Below are 26,428 nucleotides of genomic sequence, written 5' to 3'. Positions count from 1 at the left end.
CGTCCAATATCACTTTATTCCTTATTGACCAATCCTAAACTTCCTTGAGAGTTTCATTTGCTTTCTCGGCAAAGAGTTCTCTTGTTTTCTCAGTGTCTATAATATTGCTGTCATCAGCGAAGAGAACTTTTTCACCATGGGTAAAACTAGTGGGCAAGTCATTGATGTATATCAGGAATAGTATTGGTCCTAATATGCTACCTTGGAGAACCCCTCTGTTAATGTATTTTGGTTCTGGTAAGTATTTTACTAAATGTTTAGATCTATTTGAAGTATGTGTTATGTCTACTCTTTTTGTACCCTATCTGCTAGGTATGATCGAAACCAGTCATTAGCTACCCCTCTTATTGCTAATGCTTCTAATTTATTTAATATTATCTTGTGGTGACTGTATCAAACGCCTTAGAAAGATCCAAAAATATGCCTGTGACACACTCATCTTTATCATGAGCATCAAGTACAACTTTTGTGAATTCTACTATGGCTGACTGTATTTTTGCCACTTCAGAAACGAAACTGTGATTCGCTTAAAAGATTGTATTTATTCAGGTAATTCAGTAATCTGTTTTTCATAATTGCTTCTATTATTTTTGAGAATGCTGACAGCAGGGAAATGGGCTGGTAATTTTCTATGTCTTCTTCATTACCTTTCTTAAACAAGGGAACAACTCTTGCCTGATTTGACTGCTCTGAAATGTCCCTGATGTGAAGGATTCATTTATTATATTTGTTAAGGGACCTTGTATAATCCATATGCATTGTTTCAGTACACGCATTGGTGCTTCATCTAAGCCTACTGACATTTTATTTTTTAGTTTTTGAACAGTTTTATTGACTTCATTCTCTGGGGTTGGAAGGAAAATCATTGTATTTCGTGCAACATTATTTACAGTTGTTATATTCGTTTTGGGGAATTTTTGCTGTAACTTCTCTGCAATACTTGAAAAATGCTCGTTTACATAGTTTGCTAAGAGTTGTGGTTCATTTACTACCTTACCCCCCTCCCTTAGCAGCATGTTATTCTGCGATTGTTTGCCTCTCCCCGTTTCCTTTTTTATAACATCCCAGACTGCTTTGCTTCTATTCTCTGCATTATATATTATTTTGTCATTAAATTACTTTTTTGCAGCGATCATCGCCTTCCTATAGATCGTTTTGTATCTGTGATAGCAATTTAAGAATTCTGGATCATTGCGAATCTTTTTCATGGAACTGAGGTGTTTAAGTGTTTGGGAGGACTTCTTAGTACCTGCTGTTATCCATCTGTTTTTGTGAGATGTTGATACAGACATGCATGCTTTTGGAAATTCCTTTTCAAAGTTCATTTTAAACAATGTGGAGAATTTAGAGAATTTCATATTCACATTGGTTTCCTTATACACTTCATCGCAGCTTTGTTTTTCTAGTTCTTTTGAAAAATCTTTTATTTTGATTTCTGATAGATGTCGTTTGTAGGCTCATAGTTTAGGGAATGGTTCAATGCCTGATTTTACTGTTGTTATTTGACAGAGATGGTCTGATAGTCCGAGATCTTTGACAGCTACATCACATTTTTCCCTGTCCATATTTGTGGCCACAACTGATGCAGTCATTATAGTAACTCTTGTTGCACTGTTGATCATTAGGGACATGCCAAAACTTTGAAGGATGTTTATTAACGCCTCACTGAGTTTGAACGGAGTCGTGTAATAGGGCTACCAGAAGCTGGATGTTTCTTCTGCGATACTGCACAAAGACTCGGCGGGAATGTAGCCACTGTACATGACTGGTGGCAGCGATGGTCACTAGAATGTACGGTCGCAAGAAACCCGGGCTCCGGACTGCCACGTGGCACTAGCGAGAGGGAAGACCATTGTCTTCGGCGTATGGCTTTGGCGCATCGTACTGCGTCTGCAGCAGCAATCTGAGCAGCAGTTGGCACCACACTGACACAATGAACTGTTACAAAAAGGTTACTTCAAAGACAGTTCCGAGTCAGATGCCCTTCATTGACCCCAAACCCTCGCCATTTGTGATTCCAGTAGTGTCGAGCGAGAGATCGTTGGATGGCAGGGTGGAGGTCTGTTGTGTTTTCTGATAAAAGCTAGCTGTTTCCGCTTTCGTGTCAATGATGGACGTGTGTCCGTTAGCAGGAAGCCAGTTGAGGGCCTGCAAGCGGCCTGTCTGCTTGTTAGTCACACTGAACCTGCTCCTGGAGTTATCGTCGCGTGCGATTTCGCTTGACAGCAGAAGCACCCTCGTGGTTATCCCACACACCCTGACTGCAAATTTGTACGTCAGTCTAGTGATTCGAGCTGTTGTGCTGTCATTCATGAACAGCATTCCAAGCGGTATTTCCCTACAGGATAACGCTCGCCCACATACTGCTGCTGTAGCGCAGCATGCTTACAGAGTGTAGACATGTTGCCTTGGGCTGCTGGATCACGAGATCTTTCTCCAGTCGAGCACGTATGGCATATGGCACATCATCGGACGACAACTCCTGACATCCACAAGCAGCATTAACCGTCCTGTATTCACCGACCATGAGTAACAGGCATAGAACTGCATCCCACAAACTGACGTCCAGCACTTGTAAAACACAGTCCATGCACTTGCATTCAACATTCTGGCGATTACACCGGTTAATAATATAGTAGCACTTCATATTTGTAATGGCTTATCTCGCGGTTACATTAACCTGCAGTCTTGCAATGGTAATCACTTAAACATGTTGCCTAGACAAATGTATTCCCGAATGTCATTACATTGCATTAATTTGTGTGTGTGTTGCGATTTTTCCATCGGTTTAGTTAGCAATTTCTGCACCTCTCTCCAATATAATTTTTAATGAGATTTCTACTTCTTCATTTGCCTCCTCTGACATACATTTAATGGCGCTGTATATAATCACGTATCCCTGGTTATGAAGAACTTTCCTTGAGCCTTCGGCGCACACGGCAGAACATCAAATTATAAGCAGTACACTGCCTGTGTTGCGGTACGGGAGCAGACAACAGCGGCGCTCCTAGTTACCTGGCAGTGAACTTCGAATAAGTAACAATAGGCGCGAAAACGTGTATTCTTGTTTTACGAGTAGAAATATTAGATTTTGATGACGATACTTATCTATTCTTTACGGTTGGGCCTCATAGTCTACTGATAAACTGTAAAAAAAAAAAAAAAAAACGGAGATTAACTTCTCGTAACCGGGATTCACATGTAAAATTTTGTAAATGACACTGTGGTCACATTTTGACTTTAAAATTATTTATTTGTAAACCCCAATATTCCAATTTAGACCTTGCGACCATTATCAAGTAGAAGTAGTGAAACTTTGGAACATGTCAAAATCTAAAAATCATGTGACATGACACGACACAGAAGCCGGTTTCATCGTACTGCATTCTTGATTACGACTTTTTGTGTGTATTGCGTTCTTTGAATTTCAGTACAAGTATGTTACTCATATTCTGCTTGATTTTTGCTTGCATCGATAATGTTCGGTGAAGTAAATGATTCTATATTAGTTTTGTTTCATACAAAACAGAAGCTGGTTTCTCCGCATAGTGTTCTATGGATCCAAGTACAATTGTTCCCGCTTATGACTCCACATGTATGCTGCTCGATATAACTGTGCTGTGTAAGCATATTCTACTTTATTTTTGTTCACTTTCCCTCATTTGACGGAGAGCCTGTTAGCAGCTCTTGACAGAATTGGTATTCGACTTTATTACATGTTGTCGCAGAATGAGCAGTATGTAATTCTGTTTTGAATGATGTTACTTTGTAGACTTACTGAGAGAATGTGTAGTTAATACGCCAGTCACTGTCACACAGAGAACATTCTATATCAAATTGCAGATTTGTACGTGGTATTGTATAGTAGGGTGTGCATTCACTTACACTGTACAGAATCCTACTGTATTTAGTATACTCTAGTTATACAGAATTCACTAAGCGAAGCATGAGAGTGTGTATTATTTACTTCGAAATTCCCATTGGAGTGAAAGATTATTCTAATACATTGATGTCTGCTGAAATGTATTATTTGTAGTACCTGTTAATAACGTGTGAAGACATCTGTGTAACTACCGTTGCATTTTTAGCATTTGCAAGGAAGAGTGCTCTAGCCACAAAGACTGCGAACCATACTCAGCTACAAGAAGTGACACCATTCAAAGCAGAGTTACATACCATCCTCAATTCACGACAAGATGTAGTTAAGTCGGATATTACTTCCGTAAAAAGTCGTTAACATGGAGTTCTTTATTAAATAGGAGAAAGTCCAAAAAAATGGATGTGAACAAATAAAGATTAGAATACGAGTAATATACTTAAACCACTATTAAATCGGGCAGTTCAGACACAGATTCCCAAGCAGGAACAAATACACATGAGTCAGAACACCTTGCAATGAAACGAGCTTCTGATTTATACGAAACGAAAACAAATATTGGATAGTTTACTCTACCCACTATTATGGGTGCGAGCAAAATGGGTGCAATACACGTAAGTAGTAATCAGGAACACAACACGTTGAAACCAACTTTTGCGTACTATAAGACCCATGAACCATGAACCATGGACCTTGCCGTTGGTGGGGAGGCAGGCGTGCCTCAGCGATACAGATGGCCGTACCGTAGGTGCAACCACAACGGAGGGGTATCTGTTGAGAGGCCAGACAAACATGTGGTTCCTGAAGAGGGGCAGCAGCCTTTTCAGTAGTTGCAGGGGCAACAGTCTGGATGATTGACTGATCTGGTTTTGTAACATTAACAAAACGGCCTTGCTGTGCTGGTACTGCGAACGGCTGAAAGCAAGGGGAAACTACAGCCGTAAATTTTCCCGAGGACATGCAGCTTTACTGTATGATTAAATGATGATGGCGTCCTCTTGGGTAAAATATTCCGGAGGTAAAATAGTCCCCCATTCGGATCTCCGGGCGGGGACTACTCAAGAGGACGTCGTTATCAGGAGAAAGAAAACTGGCGTTCTACGGATCGGAGCGTGGAATGTCAGATCCCTTAATCGGGCAGGCAGGTTAGAAAATTTAAAAAGGGAAATGGATAAGTTAAAGTTAGATATAGTGGGAATTAGTGAATTTCGGTGGCAGGAGGAACAAGACTTTTGGTCAGGTGATTACAGGGTTATAAATACAAAATCAAATAGGGGTAATGCAGGAGTAGGTTTAATAATGAATAAAAAAATAGGAGTGCGGGTCAGATACTACAAACAGCATAGTGAACGCATTATTGTGGCCAAGATAGACACAAAGCCCATGCCTACTACAGTAGTACAAGTTTATATGCCAACTAGCTCTGCAGATGATGAAGAAATTGATGAAATGTATGACGAGATAAAAGAAATTATTCAGGTAGTGAAGGCAGACGAAAATTTAATAGTCATGGGTGACTGGAATTCGTCAGTAGGAAAAGGGAGAGAAGGAAACATAGTAGGTGAATATGGATTGGGGAGAAGAAATGAAAGAGGAAGCCGCCTTGTAGAATTTTGCACAGAGCATAACTTAATCATAGCTAACACTTGGTTCAAGAATCATAAAAGAAGGTTGTATACCTGGAAGAATCCTGGAGATACTAAAAGGTATCAGATAGATTATATAATGGTAAGACAGAGATTTAGGAACCAGGTTTTAAATTGTAAGACATTTCCAGGGGCAGATGTGGATTCTGACCACAATCTATTGGTTATGAACTGCAGATTGAAACTGAAGAAACTGCAAAAAGGTGGGAATTTAAGGAGATGGGACCTGGATAAACTGAAAGAGCCAGAGGTTGTAGAGAGTTTCAGGGAGAGCATAAGGGAACAACTGACAGGAATGGGGGAAAGAAATACAGTAGAAGAAGAATGGGTAGCTCTGAGGGATGAAGTAGTGAAGGCAGCAGAGGATCAAGTAGGTAAAAAGACGAGGGCTAATAGAAATCCTTGGGTAACAGAAGAAATATTGAATTTAATTGATGAAAGGAGAAAATATAAAAATGCAGTGAATGAAGCAGGCAAAAAGGAATACAAACGTTGAAAGGTGGCTACACTGAGCCACAGCGCCAGAGATCGCTAGAGAGCATTGTTCCGCCGCCTCCACTGGCAGTGATTATTGAGATGTCGTAGTGGCAGTGCTTGTCGAGGACTCGTAGTAGTCAGTTCGTGTTCAGATGTGCTAGTAGGGAGTGCTTGCTGAGATGTGATACTGAAAAGTTCTTGTTGAGATGTGGCAATAGCGAGTCGGTGTGGAGATATATTGTAATGATTAGAGTGATTTTGGTCAATATATGAAGGTAACGAAACTTGATTTATTTTTCATTATTTCCATGTTTTAAATAATGCGTCATTACAGGTTCAGTCAACAAAGCATCTGGCTTGTGTTCTTGTATTAGAGTGTAATTCTGGTTTTCTTGAGTAATTATGGTATTTTTATTTTCTTTAATTCAGTATAAATGATATTTAAAATTTCTTGTGTTATTGAAGAAGAACCGTGCCAGATGCGTACGTTGAGTCATACATCCACACACAGAACAGTTACACTTGTGCTTTGGTTTCGTAGGTTTTTATAGTTGCTGGGGACTTAATTAATTAATTGTGTTAATGAAAATTTCCATTTTATTCTTTGTTATTGTTCTAAGCAGTCAGATTGCGTAATAATACTAGTCAGGGCCAACCGTTTACGAGACTTCGTAATCGAACAGACAGCTACTAAAGCAAAAAAAATAAAATAAAATTATTTGCATTCTATTTTAATTACGCCCCCATGCACGTGGCGACCGCTGCTTCGGATCGTCCCTTGGAATTCTTCTGATTGTAGAAATAGTAGACAGTAGGATTGTTGTAGTAATTTGTAGTTTAGTAATTGTAGTCTATATTGCATGTGTAGATCTGGTAATTGTCATTCTTCTAATGGTATTTTTTTTGCAAAATTTCATTTCTGTTGTCTTGTCTACGGGTTTGACAATTAGTGCAATTATTTCAATTGTTCGATGATCGTGTTTGAGGGAAACATCTCGTGTGAATGATATTGTTGATGATAAAGTGTCATTGTGTGTAATTTTTTTATAGTGACGAGTTTTGTATATTTTGTAAATGATCACGCGATCAATAAAAAAGGCAAAAATGATGGATAGTGAGAATGACGAAATTGTTAACATGGCGAACTCGCTAACAGAGGAAAACAGTATGATGGATAATGAAGTGGAAAACAATGTAATAAGTCGGGAAAATAGTCCGGAACCATTTCAAAATTTTTCTCAATCAGAAAATTCACAGAATACGAGATTAACGACAGAAGATTCTGTAATAGTATCGAACACAGATAGCTTTACAGCTATGACGAAGGAAACTGGTTTTGCGAGAAATGTTAGGGGCGAAAAGAATTTCGAACCAGATCATACGGAGCAGTTGATGAGTGCAATATTAAATTTGGGATCACAGTTACGATCTGAATTAAAAACAGAGATGGAAACTTTGGCAACACGGTTAGACTCACAAATGGAAACACGGATGGGAACAATGGAAACTCGGTTAGGATCTGAATTAAAAACAGTGGCAACACGTTTAGAAACAGAGTTGGAAACAATGGAAACACGGTTAGACTCACGAATAGGGACATGTTTCAAAAATATGAAAGATGAGTTAAAGAAAGAAATCAGAGAAGAAGTACAACCGATTTTGAATTCTCACAATAATAGATTAATTGCAGTAGAGATTAGACAAAGGGATCGGGATAGAGAACAGGAAGAAAGAGATCGCGTGATAGTACAAAAATTTTCAGAGTTAAATTTACAACGTGCACACGATAAGAAAGAAATATTTGAGAGAATCGAGGAATCCGTACCAAATGACAGAATAAATAATCTAACACAACAATATGAACAGTTAACTACCAAATGTGTCAACACTGAAACCCGAGTCGCGACATTTACGGAAGACGTAAATAATCAGAAAGAACAATTAGGTGATTCATCGGAAAGAGTTGAGGAAATTTCAGATAAATTGACAAATCTTAGTTTAAATGGGGACAGAGATTCAGATGATACAGCACCATTGCTATTTGCAGAAACCGAAGAGTACCAGAACATAAATAAGCATGTTGAAAATCCGGCAAAATTTAATGAACGCGTTAAAAAGGAATTTGAGGCATTACGAATGCAAGTCAAACAAACTGAAGGCGAAATCGTAGGAAAAGACAGTAGAAGAAATTTAGAATCACAGATAGCAGAGGGGTTTCAAGAAAGTAATTTGTTTCATTTACGGGATGCAACAAGAGAGCGCCAGGCGCGCGAACTTGACAATAATCGACATTGGGACTGGGACAGACGCGGTAGGTCTTTGTCGCCACGAGGCGAAAACTTTGACTATAATCACTTTTTGACTGTTCGGAAATTTAAGATCTTCCGTAATTCTAAGAATGACATACATCCATGTGCATGGTTAGATCAATTTATGTATGCACTTCCGCCGAATTTGCCAAAGTCACAAACGGGAAATTATGTGCGGCTATTAATGTCCTCAGGGGATTCACTACACTAAGTGAATATGTGCCATAGCGTTCACAGGGCCCCGAGCTGTAGTGGTGCTATTTCCCTTTTAGTTTTCTGCACCGCTGCCTACTCTTTCACTATTCTTTGCATCTATAAAAAACAACTCTTCTACTATCCATCTATCTAGACAGTAGGTAAAGAATAACCGGATTTGACTGTTTTACCCAAAAGTGACTTTGGAAATTACCGTTTGGACTTACTGTATCTTCTGCAGCATTCATGCGTAGCTTAAATGAAATTTTACCTGTTTATCTTCGTGACAATATTACTTCATATGTTGACGATATTCTTATTGCTAAACGTTCTTGGAGTGAGCATAACAAAATTTTGGATTCATTATTACGTATTTTTGCACGAGTTGGCATGACAGTGAACGTGGAAAAATCTGAATTTGGTCGTTCTCAGGTGAAATTTCTCGGTCACATTATTTCTACAGAAGGTATTCTTCCTGATCCAGAGAAACTAGACGCTATTCGTAATTATGCTGTTCCTACCACAAAACGTGATGTTCGTAGTTTCCTTGGTGTTTGTAATTTTCTTAGACGCTTTGTTAGATTGAATGATTTGGCCACACCTCGTTTACATATTTCAGTTATGCACACTTTGGTCCCAGAAAATGCTTTCATAAATTACGAGAAAATTGCTACTTCAGTAAAATGGAAAAACGTATTCGATCTGTTCTTGCCAAATGCAAATTATGTCAACAGGCAACGTTAAAATTTTTGTGGAATGACATACTTTAGAGAAACCAACAGTTATACGTAAACATGCGGAGAGTACAAGGATACCGCGCTATGTTTTGGCGGCGGCAGATACTCAAAGCAACAGTGAAGTCTGCGCGGCGCACAAGGCTGTCGTTGACCGCAAACAATCACCTCCTACGTCACGCGCCTACAGCTGATCGAGCGCTCAGTACGAATGCACTGACAGACGTAAACAAATAAACAGTCTAATTTCTCGGATTAAATTCAGTATAAAGCTATGGTGACTTTATAAATTATGTTATTAACGTTCAGTATTTTTCAGGATACGGTTGTGTAAAATATTTAAGACCTTTAGGTAAATTCTATGTGTGTCCGACGTTAAGAGGACTTGCTATGGAGAAAATTTCAGGAAGAATGTAATTTCAAAAAAAAAAAAAACCAAAAAGGTAACGATTAATTGAGTTTATTTTTCAGGTAACATATTTCCACTTAGGTACGTACTTTAGACGTAATTTGCTGCTCGCGATTACGTGATTCATACTTTGTGCTAAATTTCATGTTCTATGAATTTAATAGTGAAGCGACGTGCTTGCGCACATTAACTGATTTTGACAATGATTGACTAATGAACAGGGTTGTTATTTGTATTATGCATTGCTTGGCTGCACTGCTTTTTCACTGATGTCATATTTTTTAATTATGTGCCTGCTGTGCTTATTTATTTAAATTGTAATTGTCACCTGATTAATTGTGCTGATATGGTTATGTATGTAGGTTACACTTTGTGATTTCTCTGCTTGCGCCTTCATGTTTACTTATTAAGATAACATATAAACATTTATTTGCTTATGCTGATATGATGCTAATGACTTGTTTATTACGTAAGATATATGTTTGCTGCTTTTTGTATGGATTGCATATTTACACATTTCTGTTTTGTTGTCATAACTACTCTTCAATTTAGAATATAGCAATGATGATGTACAGTGTACGAACATAGAGTTTAGGTTACACTGTGGTATTAATTATAGATTGTTCGCTTGGCAGAGCCTCGTTGTAAGAATTGTGCTGCATCCACTTGTTGACATTCTGTTCTCTACTGGTATATTTACTCGCTATTGCATGTTTTGCTTATGCTCAGTGCCTTATATTTTTAAGATAAGAAAATGAACTGCTATAATTCGACGAACGACATGAGTACAAGAAACTTCATAGAAGTCACATGAGCTGAGGTTTTATGGAAGCTGTATAAATTTATGCTAATAGGAAGGAAGCTAACGACATGACATACCAAAACTAGGTTAGACCATTAACAGTTATTACACTGCATTCTTCGTGAGCAATTGAAATAGGAAGTGACACTTGACACAAAAATTCTCCACATGTTTGCTTCTGTTTGCCATAATTCTTGAAGTGGTGTACACACTGTGAAATATTATGATTATTCACACTCCGTAATCGTACTTAATTACTGAGAGTTATTCGAACTAAGTCTGTTAGAGGTCATGTATGCATTTCTTTTATTTAATGATGGACAAGGAACCAAAATGTATCTTATAGTTTATAATGAGTAGAAAATTTGGGTCAGATGGATTACACAGAGGTTGTGTGTGGACACTGTGTCTTCGGATTGTATTGGATGATGAATTGAAGTTTGCACTAGGATTTGTCTGTACTTGTTCGAGGAGACTGACTAGAGGAAAGAGTTGTTATGGAAGTGAAATGATATTGGTGCTGAGGTTTATATATATATCGACATAGTGAAGAGGTATTATTGAAGTATTAAGATTAAGTGATGATTATTGGAGTTTTCGTGGACAAGAGATAAGGTAAATGATATTGATGATAAGGTTTATATGTATCGACGTATTGAAGAGGTATTAGTGAAGTATTGAGATTATGCTGATGATTATTGGAGTTTTGGTGGATAAGAGGTAAAGTAAGTGAGGAGCATATTTTTTTTGTTGGTCCATATGGAACAAGGAGGATGAAGATGGCAGACTAGAACACTCAAGTAAAAGGAAGATTGTCTACACACACACTTTGTCAAATCACAAAGCAGTATATACTTTTTTTTGAGAGAGGAAGCATGTGCATATCTTGGCTCACTGACAGTTGTTCAGCAACCGTACATTTTGATCTGGCTTGGCAAACATTGGTCTTGACATGATGACTATGACGTTGACTTAACTATTATTGACTGTTATACATTGCTGCCACTACTACTTGGTACACATGATAAACATCAAATCTTGGACAGAGTTACATTTACACAGTTAACACTATTCAATTACACAGTAGTACTTAATGTGGATGAAAGATGAGTGAGTGTGTTTTGTGTGTTTTCCTTTCCTAATCCTACCCACCTATCTCCAAAATATTATTTTATTTGTTGGTGGTGGCTTGCACTGACACCCATAAATGTTATAGGTTTACTGGTATTTGTGTATTGTAATAGTTAATAGGACAATTATCTGATATCATTTGTGTGTTTGTTATGATTTGTATGTTTAGTGTAAAAGCATTGTATGTGTATTCAAACTATTGTTCATGCCTGAACTGTCTGATTAAAGTGGTGGTGCTGCACTTTTCAACATGATGTGTGACATTTAGTCATGTTTAATTTCTGCTGATGAACTGTGTGATCAGTGATTGTAAAAATTATGGACTGTTACGTGTACCTTTTCTACATGATTGGTGCCACTAGGACATGTTTAATTTCTGCTTATAAACTCTGATGAACAGTGTGATCAGTGATACTGAATTTTATGGAACTGCTTCTGCTGAGAAATGTGACTTGTTGCTGTGTGTACCTGCTCAACATTGCTGGGTACCACTGATGGACTGCTTCTACTGAAATGGTGTTACTTGTTGGTGTCTGCACCTGCTTAACATTGCTGGGTGCCACTGATGGACTGCTTCTACTGAAGGGATGTCACCTGTTGCTGTGTGCATCTGCTCAACATTGCTGGTGCCACTAATGGAACTGCTTATACTGAAATGCTGTTACTTGTTGGTGTCTGCACCTGCTCAACATTGCTGGGTGCCACTGATGGACTGCTTCTACTGAAAAGATGTCACCTGTTGCTGTCTGCACCTGGTCAACATTACTGGGTGCCACTGATGGATTGCTTCTACTGAAAAGATGTCACCTGTTGATGTCTGCACCTGCTCAACATTGCTGGTGCCACTAATGGAACTGCTTATACTGAAATGGTGTTACTTGTTGGTGTCTGCACCTGCTCAACATTGCTGGGTGCCACTGATGGACTGCTTCTACTGAAAAGATGTCACCTGTTGCTGTGTGCACCTGTTCAACATTGCTGGTGCCACTAATGGAACTGCTTATACTGAAATGGTGTTCCCTGTTGATGTCTGCACCTGCTCAACATTGCTGGGTGCCACTGATGGACTGCTTCTACTGAAATGATGTCACTTGTTGGTGTCTGCACCAATTCAACATTACTGGGTGCCACTGATGGACTGTTTCTACTAAAAAAATGTCATTTGTTGGTTTTTGCACCTGTTGACCATTGCTGGGTGCTACTGCTGGAACTGTCAACTGCTTATTCTTGGGCTATGGAAAGCGTTTATGTGAATATTTGTATAAACTGATTTTTTGTGTATTACTGTTTGTGAAAAGTTATGAGACTCTTACCTGCACATATTCGTCATTGCTGACGCTATTGATTGAACTGTTTAACCACATAATACTTGTGTAAACTGTTATGTAAAGTCACATGTATGAAAGAATTTGTATTGCTTACTGTATTCTATATAATAGGTTATTGAAAGGTCAGTGCAAAGCCAAAATTTTATCTAGTTATATGATATTTACGTATTAATATTATCTTTTATTTTTGTCTGTATTTTTTTGACGAATTTGGTGGTATTTTCACCACCAATGCTGGCAAAAAATACCATCAAATTCTAGCCGTGGAGGAAGGGCATATGAAAGGTGGCTACACTGAGCCACAGCGCCAGAGATCGCTAGAGAGCATTGTTCCGCCGCCTCCACTGGTAGTGATTATTGAGATGTCGTAGTGGCAGTGCTTGTCGAGGACTCGTAGTAGTCAGTTCATGTTCAGATGTGCTAGTAGGGAGTGCTTGCTGAGATGTGATACTGAAAAGTTCTTGTTGAGATGTGGTAATAGCGAGTCGGTGTGGAGATATATTGTAATGATTAGAGTGATTTTGGTCAATATATGAAGGTAACGAAACTTGATTTATTTTTCATTATTTCCATGTTTTAAATAATGCGTCATTACAGGTTCAGTCAACAAAGCATCTGGCTTGTGTTCTTGTATTAGAGTGTAATTCTGATTTTCTTGAGTAATTATGGTATTTTTATTTTCTTTAATTCAGTATAAATGATATTTAAAATTTCTTGTGTTATTGAAGAAGAACCGTGCCAGATGCGTACGTTGAGTCATACTTCCACACACAGAACAGTTACACTTGTGCTTTGGTTTCGTAGGTTTTTATAGTTGCTGGGGACTTAATTAATTAATTGTGTTAATGAAAATTTCCATTTCATTCTTTGTTATTGTTCTAAGCAGTCAGATTGCGTAATAATACTAGTCAGGGCCAACCGTTTACGAGACTTCGTAATCGGACAAACAGCTACTAAAGCAGAAATTAAAATTATTTTCATCTTTTATAATTAAGCCCCCATGCAACGTCTCAAAAATGAGATCGACAGGAAGTGCAAAATGGCTAAGCAGGGATGGCTAGAGGACAAATGTAAGGATGTAGAGGCTTGTCTCACTAGGGGTAAGATAGATACTGCCTACAGGAAAATTAAAGAGACCTTTGGAGAGAAGAGAACCAATTGTATGAACATCGAGAGCTCAGGTGGCAACCCAGTTCTAATCAAAGAAGGGAAGGTAGAAAGGTGGAAGGAGTATATAGAGGGTTTATACAAGGGCGATGTACTTGAGGACAATATTATGGAAATGGAAGAGGATGTAGATGAAGATGAAATGGGAGATAAGATACTGCGTGAAGAGTTTGACAGAGCACTGAAAGACCTGAGTCGAAACAAGGCCCCGGGAGTAGACAACATTCCATTAGAACTACTGATGGCCTTGGGAGAACCAGTCCTGACAAAACTCTACCATCTGGTGAGCATGGTTTATGAGACAGGCGAAATACCCACAGACTTCAAGAAGAATATAATAATTCCAATCCCAAAGAAATCAGGTGTTGACAGATGTGAAAATTACCGAACTATCAGTTTAATAGGTCACGGCTGCAAAATACTAACGCGAATTCTTTACAGACGAATGGAAAAACTGGTAGAAGCCGACCTCGGGGAAGATCAGTTTGGATTCCGTAGAAATGCTGGAACACGTGAGGCAATACTAACCTTACGGCTTATCCTAGAAGAAAGATTAAGAAAAGGCAAACCTACGTTTCTAGCATTTGTAGACTTAGAGAAAGCTTTTGACAACGTTAACTGGAATACTCTCTTTCAAATTCTGAAGGTGGCAGGGGTAAAATACAAGGAGCGAAAGGCTATTTACAATTTGTACAGAAACCAGATGGCAGTTATAAGAGTCGAGGGGCATGAAAGGGAAGCAGTGGTTGGGAAAGGAGTGAGACAGGGTTGTAGCCTCTCCCCGATGTTATTCAATCTGTATATTGAGCAAGCAGTAAAGGAAACAAAAGAAAAATTCGGAGTAGGTATTAAAATTCATGGAGAAGAAGTAAAAACTTTGAGGTTCGCCGATGACATTGTAATTCTGTCAGAGACAGCAAAGGACTTGGAAGAGCAGTTGAACGGAATGGACAGTGTCTTGAAAGGAGGATATAAGATGAACATCAACAAAAGCAAAACGAGGATAATGGAATGTAGTCAAATTAAATCGGGTGATGCTGAGGGGATTAGATTAGGAAATGAGACATTTAAAGTAGTAAAGGAGTTTTGCTATTTAGGGAGTAAAATAACTGATGATGGTCGAAGTAGAGAGGATATAAAATGTAGACTGGCAATGGCAAGGAAATCGTTTCTGAAGAAGAGAAATTTGTTAACATCGAGTATAGATTTAAGTGTAGGATGTCGTTTCTGAAAGTATTTGTATGGAGTGTAGCCATGTATGGAAGTGAAACATGGACGATAACCAGTTTGGACAAGAAGAGAATAGAAGCTTTCGAAATTTGGTGCTACAGAAGAATGCTGAACATAAGGTGGGTTGATCACGTAACTAATGAGGAGGTATTGAATAGGATTGGGGAGAAGAGAAGTTTGTGGCACAACTTGACTAGAAGAAGGGATCGGTTGGTAGGACATGTTTTGAGGCATCAAGGGATTACAAATTTAGCATTGGAGGGCAGCGTGGAGGGTAAAAATCGTAGAGGGAGACCAAGAGATGAATACACTAAGCAGATTGAGAAGGATGTAGGTTGCAGTAGGTACTGGGAGATGAAGAAGCTTGCACAGGATAGAATAGAATGGAGAGCTGCATCAAACCAGTCTCAGGACTGAAGACCACAACAACAACAACAACAAGACGAAAACAAATATGGAAGAATCTAAATCATCCAATAAAAAATAAATAAAAAATACGAGATGATGAAGGATTGATAAACTTGTAGCACTCAAAGTGACTTGGCAGGAAACAAAGGTCGTGTTACCGGAAGTCCGTATATGAGTTTCACTTCCTTTGGCGTGAGCAAACTGTGGTGCCAAGCTATGTAGCAAACAGATACCAATGAGAACGCTTGAAGCGTGCTTGTCGACAGGCGACAGTCAACTGCTGTATTTTACGTACAATTTGATACCCAAGCTACTTTTCTACGCAGTCAACGTTCAAATTTAGGCAGTTGTCGTACTGTTATACCAGCCTCTCTATGCCTTTTGCATACTCGGTTTCCAACAAACTGTTGAACCACTGATTAATAGTTTCTTGAAGTTCATCATTACTTCTGTCGCATTGTGCACTCAAAAAATCTTTCATTTTGGGGAATTAGTGACAGTTGCTTGGGGCTAAGTCCGGACTGTATGGCGGATGTTGAAACAACGCCCTCGGAAAGCGCTGAAGCAAGTCCTATGTCAGACCCGCTTCATGCGGACGCGCATTATCGTGAAGGAGGATGACTCCACTGGTTAGCAATCAGTACCGCAGGATTTTAATGGCGCGGCGAAGTCATTGAAGCGTCTGAGAGCAAGCCGTTGCATTTATAGTCTCACATCTAGGTATGTAGTCGATGAGCAGGGCACCATTACGATCACAAAACTCCATAGCCACAATCTTTCTGGTGCTCAAAATTTGTTTTGCTTTTGTCAGTTTCGTTAAGGGTTGCGAAAGATGCCATTCCATTGATTGGCATTTTGTTTCAGGTGAGAAATGTGATATCAAAGTCTCATCACCAGTGATAATGTGATTCAGAAGCGACTGGGACATGTCAATGCAGCTGCCACTTGTTTGTTTTTGTGTTCGTGTGTCGAAATTTGACCAACCCACCTAGCTTTTCATAGCCCTGATCTGCATTACGTCTTTTATAACACAGTTCTTGAAATGTCTGGAAAGAATGAGTGCATCCACTAATTGTGAAACACCTGTCTTCTTGGCTTTTTGTTTCAGTCCTCGCTTTGAGTCCGTCAGTCGCCTGTGAGGGCCAGCCCTAGTGAACTTCGTCTTGGATGTTCTTGCCTTCGCCATTATACATTCTAACAATACCACCACTTGCAAAGTAGGTTAGAAATCGGATTAATAATGTTGCTCATGCAGCATATGTTCGCTTTATCGGGCAACAACAATGTTATTGATTGTGGATGGTATCATCAGAATGGAAATAATGAAGCCACTATAAAAAAGTCATTAATTTTGGCACTTATCTTGAATGGATTCCCACGTAGATTTCGTCGAAGTTGTTATGGCTCATCTTGTTGATTCTAGGGTGATTCCACTTTGACTGCTAAAAGGTCCAAATCTGTATTTTAGCAATATCTGAAGACCTAACAAATTCGTTTTTCAGGAAATTCTTAATAATCAAACAATCCCAGATCAGAACAATGGTATGGTAGAAATAATTTTTGATTTGGTGTTCACGATCCACATTTTTATTAAACGTCTTGTAAATTCATATATACTTCTTCTTAATTGTCACATCATCAAGAAAACAGTTTTGTATCAATCTTCATATATTTAATTTCCACTTTAACCAAAACACAAGACTTGACTGTTCTTTTACAAAGCGAAATAACAACTTAACTTCTGCAAAGTGAAACAAAGACTGCTCTGTGCGCATTCGCGCCAAAACGGTTACAAGTAAGTCAAAGATTATGACAGTCTCACAGAAATGAATACACACAAGAACCATATCACTGTAATATATCGACACATCGGAGTACCTATACATTAATAAAACCAAATGTGAATATTGTCACAAAAATATGTCTGTTACTTCGCAGAAAAGTAGTACGATATTACTGGTATCGAGAAATGGGGTTGGAGTGTCGTAATGGTCACGTAAATAAAGAACCATTAAGCCTACAACATTTCTCGGTTCTCCCCATCACTAATGTGCATCACTTTGTGCAAGAAACTAACAAATGCAGTTTATTGCTACACTAACTAGTTTCTACCGTAACTGTTTGTAACAATACTTTTTTAATGGGTAACGCTGGCCTCTGTATGTTCCCTCATTACCTATACCTAGATCGGACTAACAAAGTAACTCACAGCTACAGCATAATTTTGCTTACAGCTTCTCTTCTGTGCTTTCTCAGCTGTCGGTTACCAATGAGTTACGGACGACACTGCAGTCTGTAACATAACTTCTGATTTGTTTATACAGTGTGAACCAGAAATCCACCCACAAACTTACAGAAGTTGTTCAGAGACGCTTTCTGAGTATTTTGCTATAACGGACCCTTGGCCCCTGCCGGCTCGTTACAGAGTAATAATGTAATTACGATAATTGTGATTCATTCGGTTTATCACAATCACTCTTGTTTCGTAAAAACACCCTGATAACTGTGAAGAAGCCTATAAAATGCAATAACAAAAATTCACAATACCCAACACAGAGCTATGCTACAGCCATAAGATGAAACACTATGCTTGTTGAACTGTGGCTTGGTTTGAATAACTGACGTTATGATTTCCTACGTGCTGGGTAAGATGACAGCTATGGCTATCTGCTAAAACTGCTGGCAGTTGGCAGTCAGTAGCGTCTCCTACTTGTAGGTATGGGGTTTCGTTCCAGTATATGACCATGGCTGGCACACCTGACCCGAGAACATTTTTTTCACACAAGCCACTTATCGTCCCCCATCTTCCCTCGTACCTTTCATCCACGTCAGTTATCGTTACTCATTGTGATACGCACTGCATATAAATCCTGCAAGTGAAATCTCATGGCGCCCCTCTAAGCATGGCGCCCCAAGCGGCCACTACGAATTATGATAAGTCCTGCATAGAAATCTTTTAGTTGCAGTGCATCTGACGCCCCTTTCAGCCTGGCATCGGACAGCGGTGGCTTGTGTTGCTTGAGCCTTTAACCGGCCTTGATGGTTGGATTAATTACTCAGCAGAAAACAAGGAGCTATCAGTATAGCAGGTTCAATAAACACAATAAGATCGACATATGGAAAAGCAACACAGTTGTATTGTTAAAAAACGATGAGCATTACATAGAAAGTAAATCGCTGACAAATAACAGCACTGTCGCAAGTATTTCTTCGAAATGATTCTTGCAGATTTTCCACAGAGAACTTAATTAACCATTGGAAATATGGTCTGACCCCTCCATGGGTGAGGTAACTGGCACAATAATCATGGTTTCTGACCCAAGCCTGCTACTAATTTGAAGTACGCACTTTAACGCACTGTAATGTTAATAGTCGGAGCCGAAGGATAGAGAAAACATTGAAAAGAACAAGATGCAAATTGTGAAGAACCGAACATCCAACACACATTCTTACTCAGCGTGGCTGTGAGTTATCAAGGAAAAGGAACGTAATGGAGTGTTATGACAGCGTCGTCTGTGGTGAAGTTTGAATACCCTCACGGAGCGATTGGTGAAATTTAACATCCTACACTACATGGCTGAACGCACCCAGGAACGCCTGATTTACTTATCTTGCCAACATTTGCTAACCATATCTGTATGAAACAGACAAACATGGGCACCTTATGCTGAGACTAATGTCCTATCGGTCCATCTCCTTTGTCATACTGAGACTATTGTCTTCGTGGTCCATTTCCTTTGTCTTATGCAGAACAATTCGTATCTACCACGATCTGATCTTGACGAGGCCAAAAAAGCAAGTGAGGATGAGGCTAGACGTGGCCGGAGTTTTATCCGTTCGATTTGTGAAAAAATATGAGACTGCCTTAATATGCGTGTTACCAACTTTTCTCGTGACCAAGGAGCCAGCGCCTGTATCCACCCCATTAGGCACAGGAGTGGCCGTTGAAAAACGTATTCAGTTAGTATCAATTGGCTCCGGTAGAGGGGGAGTTTTTGATAAACTAGGTGGGTTCAGACTTTGTACCAGCGTGGGAGGAAGGCTTTTTACGAAGTGGTCGCTCTCGAACTGGGTAACGGTTGCTTCTTTTTAGGAGTCATCATGTGGATTTTAATTAAATAATTAGATTTGCTTACTTGCTCCACTCCCTGCAATCCCTTCTGGCTATTGGCCGCCTTACAGTTAACACACTGTACCTTTGTTTGGTATGCAAGTGGAAGTAATAAGAGTCAACTGAGATGGGAAGTTTTGGTGTGTTGAGAAATTACCATTATCTCTGTCATATAATGGTTCATAAATCAAGATCCACAGCGTCTTTTACTGACTGAAATGGTAAGGTAAAATGTAATTAGACATCACCTTCAAATATCATATGGGAAAAAAACTTGTTTACTGGTACATATTGCTGAATAGAGCCTTCATAGCTTATCAGTGCTGCGAGCCCTGCATTACCTTCAGCCGGCCCTGCTGCATATCCGTGGTGTGCACAAAGCGCGGATTGTCAATAATGACGTGTGATATCTTGATCTGAGTGACCTGCAGGAGGCGTAGATTGATTCTTTCAACGTATCTAGGGTCACCAACTCGCCCATATTTCCCAGGATCTCCCGTATTATAGCCATATTGTTTTAATCCCCCTGGCTCCCTTACCGACCATCTGTTTCGCCCGTATATTTCGTCAGTTATTACTGTTATAAATATTAATTCTGCGAAGTACCATCGATAGTTCAAGTTCCATGGCCGATTGTTCTCAAAAAGTTTTCATATATTAATGTACACTATTGTCGACGTATAGTCTGTTTCCCATTCGCGCTTCTAAGCGAAGAAGATAGTTTGGCTCAAGGGAACGCGAGGATCGAAGAAAGAATGACAGAGGCTACGTGTCTAGAGGCGTCATGAGAGCGGTAATGTTAACTTGTTTCTCCATCAGTGCTGGCAAACAGCAATGTAGTCACCTCGTACCAATCAGGTGTGGTACAAACAACAAGCAGAAGTACTAAGGACCCGTGAAAAAGGATTACAGAGACGTTCATGTTTAAACACCCTCGTTCTAAACTGACTCAGACAACGCAACACTTCGAAAGAGTCTTTTCTCTTATCAACAGTAAGTGGACTGCTCAGAGAAACAGCAGCAGTTTGAACCTATTAATTGACTGAAATCAATTTCGATTATCACTTCACAGAATTTTAAATTTGTGTAGGAAGATAAAGAATTTCAGAGTTATGCTGTTCCTATAAATAAGTGCTTGTAGGGTACACACAACACTTAGGTGCAAATTTGTTAAATGTCATTGTAATTATATTTGTGTATTACACGCAATGAACAAATAAACTGTTTTGGTTGGATTGGATTAGATTCATTTTTCTTTCTGTAGACCCAAATATGAAGGGAACCATGTAGGTCTGGAACATGTCAGAAAACATACTATAACAAACGTATTTATAATACTTGAGTTTAATACTCTTTCGTCAATTTACGCCACAAATGGGTGTTATTGTATGCTCTTGCACTCTAAAAATTTTCTCCCAGTTTTGCGAACTATGCTTGTTTATTTGTATTTAGATCTCCATTGTCGCCCATTTCAAGAAAATGTGACGTAGGTGTGCAGCGGAAGTTTATTGTGGCCAAACCTCCCTTAAAATTTTGGTCAAATGTTGGTCGCCCTAAATGTATACGCTGCTTGGACCCTTTATTTTGTAAGAGCACAGTCTGCAAAACATGTACAGACATTCTGTTAGTATCTTTATTATATGCATTATCATTACAGATATTGTATGTAGTTATAGTATTGCAACTCATCAGTCTCTCTCTAGTGAATGATTAATGTAACTGTTGTGAGCGTCTAGGTATTATTTGTTTGAGACTGAAGTGACTTTTTGCTGTTGTACAGAGTCAGATGGCTCATTGCGGCAGGAGGGCGAGACAGTGGCGAAGGTGCTGCTACTGATGCACCGCTGGTTCACGACCTCAGTGTCTCTGGCAGGCGAGCTGACGCGGCTGCACGCCAGCGCCGCCCAGGAGGCACCCTGTCGCCGCGCCGGCTGCACGCATGCGCACACGCGCAGCCTCGACTCTCCCAGCGCTGCCAACTGCTCGCAGCTGCGCCTGCAGCTGCGAGTCTGCCATGCCATCAGGTACCACCTAAACCACAGTCTCAGTTGCGACACTCACTGCTGCAAAAGTTGTTACCGTTTGACAGATGGAGAGACACTAGCGCTCCAAGCGGCGAGTAAGATGAACGTCAGTCGTGTCGTAAGCATAATGTTTGTTTTGCATCCATTTCCTACGTAATTTACGAAATATTTGAGTTATTTTCTTTCCTCTATGGGTTTGTGTAGTATCAGAAGGCATATATGTTTCTAAAAATGATTCTAAAATAAGCGCAAGTATGGACAAAAACCGTGAATCGAGTGGCAAGCTACAACATATTCGTGAAGAAACACTTGTGACATTGGATAGAATTGTAATTTACCACGTTGATATCAAAAGAATATAAACACACAGATTCACACGTAAGAAACACAGACATGTACCCCTACATGCAAAAGCGATCGACAGCTCATTTATCGTTCTGTAGGCCTACTCTGTTTGTCATTGTTGTCGCCTGTTGCCAGAAGTACGGCCTTCATCTTTATATTATTCTAAGTGGGACAAGCAACAGCCAAATAGTGGGAGAAATATGTTGAAAACATTATAATGAGCTGCTTACATTAAATTTCACGCAAAACCAAATATTTGAATAATTTTCAGACAATCTGTCAGTGAACAAGGTGCTAACAAAACAATGTCATCACACGAAGGAAGCAAGAAAAATTAAGTGACTAACAACAGAAGTGAATGAAATACATACCAAACGCTTTTGTAAGACACGGATAACTCCACTTAATCTAACCACTTCATCGTCAAAGCATGTCTGTGTTGACGATTCACACGAATTTGGCACTGATACATGGAGAGTTGAACTGGCTGCTTCTGTTTCATAGGACTGTGTTACAGCTTTAGATGGATTGTCGAATCTTTGTGGCAGTTTCCTCTTCATCGTCAGTTGAGGTGGCTTATTTGGGATGTCAAATTAGTGTGGGTACTGCATTCTACACGAGTTTATTATTGTCTACGTTCATGAACTGGCTGTGTTCTGAATGTAGCGAACAAAACTTAATATTATTATACAGTTAAACTGGGTCTTTTTTCATTAGGTCTGCTACTAACTAACCATTTTCTGCTCCTAAAACGAAACATTAATCATTAATACACATGTAGTTTGCAAGTGAATCCTGACGATACAGTTTAGTAACATGATGGTATATACCTCTCAAGATCCTTAGGAAACGTAAAAAAAGACAGCTGTGGTGTCATCTTCCTGTTGTTGGTGCAATTTATTGCGCTACAAACGCTCCAGCTTGTAAAAACCATTGTAGAAATCAAAATAAACAACCACTATTCGCTTTCACGATCGCGCCGAACTCACAGTTTAAGTTACTGGCCGCTTAGGGCGCTGCTGGTGTGGTAGGCAACAAAATTGAGGCGAAGTGTGACTGTAATGTTAGACTGTACCCAAACTTCACACTCACTTGCAAGGACGGCTCGAAAGCTGTGGTCTCTGAAGCGGAACAACCACAAAACATATTTGTCAATAATTTGTTACAGAATTTGAAAAGAGCATTTCGAGTATGGCGGACAACTTTCTTAGAACTGTTGATATGAACGTACTAGTAGTTAACCTTTAGGCTGCGCCTTGAAATGCTGGTTAATTCTAATCAACAGATACGATATTGCAGTGCCCGTCTATTTACTTATACGTAAATAATTTACAGTCAAACTAGAGACGGCTAAAGCTGTTTTCAATTTTACAGTTTATTGATAAAGAGCGTTATTTAATCCACTACTTGTGTGCATTTGGGCAGTTTTTGTAACGTGTGTTAGATATAATTGTAGGAGACAAAAAATCGGTAGGGTGCTCCAGCACTTGAGAATTTGACTACATTGGTAAGATATTCACAGCCTTCCTCAACAGAGAAACCATGAGCCGCATAATCTCATTTTTCTCCTAGATGTTCTGGCCTTGTATTAGCCAGGCACAGGCATCCATATCAATTTCCGCAGCCTGGAATCTGATGTACAGCTTTCTTGATTTATTATAGAGTCTTCATGCATTTCTAATGGTTCAAATGGCTCTGAGCACTATGAGACTTAACATCTATGGTCATCAGACCCCTATAACTTAGAAATACTTAAACCTAACTAACCTAAGGACATCACAAAACACCCAGTCACCACGAGGCAGAGCAAATCCCTCACACCGCCGGGAATCGAACCCGGGAATCCGGGCACGGGAAGCGAGAACGCTACCGCACGACCACAAGCTGCGGACATGGTTATGATTCTATTGAACATTGATAAGTGCAACCAGAAATACCATTGCTTTATCCATTGTATCATAACCTTTTTTTTTTTAGCCATTATCGTAATTCAGAAAAGAACCAGCTCAACATCCTAGTATGAGAAGCCCAGTGCCAATTCCAAGCACAACATAAATGTGGCAGCAACATATTTGCCAACACTAGGTTTCATTTCCACTGAAGACACCGTTAGGCTACTGCACAACTTAATCACAGTATTAATTTGCCGCACTATTTGTCTGTAGTCAAAGAGAACCTGTTACAATTTCCTGGGACTACATGCAGTTTTGTATAGCAGAGTGATTATAGTAGATGCTGAAGAAAACTCACTCTCATACTGTGATCATGTATAGCCCACTTCTATGGATGCAAATTCCGTGTCTTCAGGAGCTGAGAGCTTCTCAAACTATGTAGAGTGCGACACAATGCAGTATGCCATCATCGAATTATAAATTCTGCAGGCCACTTGGCACATAATGTGTCAAACTATGGAGACACTGATCATTTTTCCAGTTATAGGTTGTTAAGAGTCAGTTTAATGGCCAAGTTGATGGTTGCTTAAAGAGGCTTCATAAATTCATCCTGTTGAATTCTGGCACTGCCTTACACTTTGCTCAAATAATGCAGAAAATTTAGCTTTCAAAACATATTTTGTTACGCTGTATGAAGGTCAACATAAAAAATAGAAGGCATGAAGATAAAGTAATAAATCCATTGACATGATCACACTTGACGTTTTCTAAACAAACAAAGCGCTATACATGCCATCGAAGTTGACTAAATGTTTCTTTAAAATATATTTCCCATTTCTCCTCTTTGAAGGTTCTTAATCATTCTGGATTTGTGTGTGTGTGTGCAACAGAATTTATTTCGATGTCCTGTAAGATTGTGCTCACTTGTCTTTCTGTTTCAGATTTTTCATTTTCAGTGTTAACTTAGTATTTTTTTCCATGCAAATAAAATATATTTTATAAATATGCTCTGGCTCTATTGCCTGACTCATTGGATGCATTGGACTTAATCATATGAGGATGTAATTCCAGGCCATGTAATAAAAAAGTAATATAACAAAAAATGTAGGAAGTAAATATACATGTTGTGATTAAATTCCCTGTACAGACTTTCAGAACTTTCAGTGGAGACCAAAACAGTTATGTTTAGCATAGGAACTCACATCCGGAAACATATCATTTTCCTGATAAATGCAGAATACCACAACACACGTTGCTCTCTGACTCCTGCTGCTTGTCATCTGGATCCACTTACAAGTTGGGCTCAATGTGACAACTACTGATCCCGTCATGGATACACTACTTCTCTACTATGTTTGCCAAGCCCTGGTCCTCTAGTATCTGCTGCAGCCATAGCCTGCACCAGTGTGTCTTCCTCGGATGCCAAATTGTTTTTGAAAATCAATAATTTCTTGTGACCCCCACAGGTAGCAGTCTAGTGGATTCAAATCAGGAGAATGTGCCGCCATACAATCAGATAACCGTGATCTAGCTGCTGTTACCCAAATCGCTGGTCCAGATGATCCCAGACGGCATGTGAAAAATGAGCTAGTGCATCATCGTGCTGGAACCATATGTTCTGATGCATTTGCAGAGGCAGATCTTCCAAGAGCCCATGCAGTATGCCATCAAGGAATCACAAGTATGCAGCACCTAAAAGATGTGGTGGAAGGAGATATGGCCCAGTCACATGTCCATCCAGGAACCCTGCCCAAATTTTCAGACCAAATCATTCTGAAACCCATGTGGGGTGTGCAGCATGCTGGCTTTCATCAGACCACATGACTTGTGGAAACTGAGAAAGTAGGAATTGAGAACACCTCCCCTGGTGAACTTGGCTTCATCTGTGAAAGGGATCCTATGTGAGGAGTCAGGTTCATCCACATGGTGGTGCAAGAACCATTTGTAGATGTGGACACATGATGCAAAGTCATGTGATTGCATTGACTGTACCTTCTGGGAATGGTAAAGGTGTAGCTGCAGCTCAGGCAGAACATGGCAAACAGTTTGGTGATCCACATTCAGTCTTCCAGGTACATATTTTTTACTCATTGTTACATCCTCTTCCACTGCATGAAGTAGAGCCTCTTCAAACTCCGATGTGCAGCACCACCGTGGAACACATTGGTCATCTCTGCTGGTGATGAATGTACTCTGGTGATGAATGTACCCATCTCTGAGGCCTGCCAGTACACCATAACATAGGCGGAACGTGAAGATGTCTGATGATGTGGAAAAATGCTCTGCATATAGCTGACAAGCAGCCCTCCCATTACACCACACTTCACTGTACAACGACATTAT

The 26,428-nt window shown here is 39.5% G+C and overlaps 1 protein-coding gene across 5 annotated transcripts in view; it reads left to right on the top strand.

The window, feature by feature from the left end:
* Window positions 1–26,428, top strand: part of LOC126259698 (ras guanyl-releasing protein 3-like) — a 439,537-nt gene that overhangs the window by 301,029 nt on the left and 112,080 nt on the right. For all 5 annotated transcript variants that reach the window (XM_049956665.1, XM_049956666.1, XM_049956664.1 and 2 more), the window contains one exon: window positions 21,605–21,848. In XM_049956665.1, the coding sequence (XP_049812622.1) occupies window positions 21,605–21,848 (244 nt within the window). The remainder of the gene's footprint in view (window positions 1–21,604; window positions 21,849–26,428) is intronic.

Source organism: Schistocerca nitens, chromosome 5, assembly GCF_023898315.1.
Source record: "Schistocerca nitens isolate TAMUIC-IGC-003100 chromosome 5, iqSchNite1.1, whole genome shotgun sequence".
NCBI classification, from domain to species: domain Eukaryota; kingdom Metazoa; phylum Arthropoda; class Insecta; order Orthoptera; family Acrididae; genus Schistocerca; species Schistocerca nitens.
This window is presented reverse-complemented; position numbering and strand designations above follow the sequence as displayed.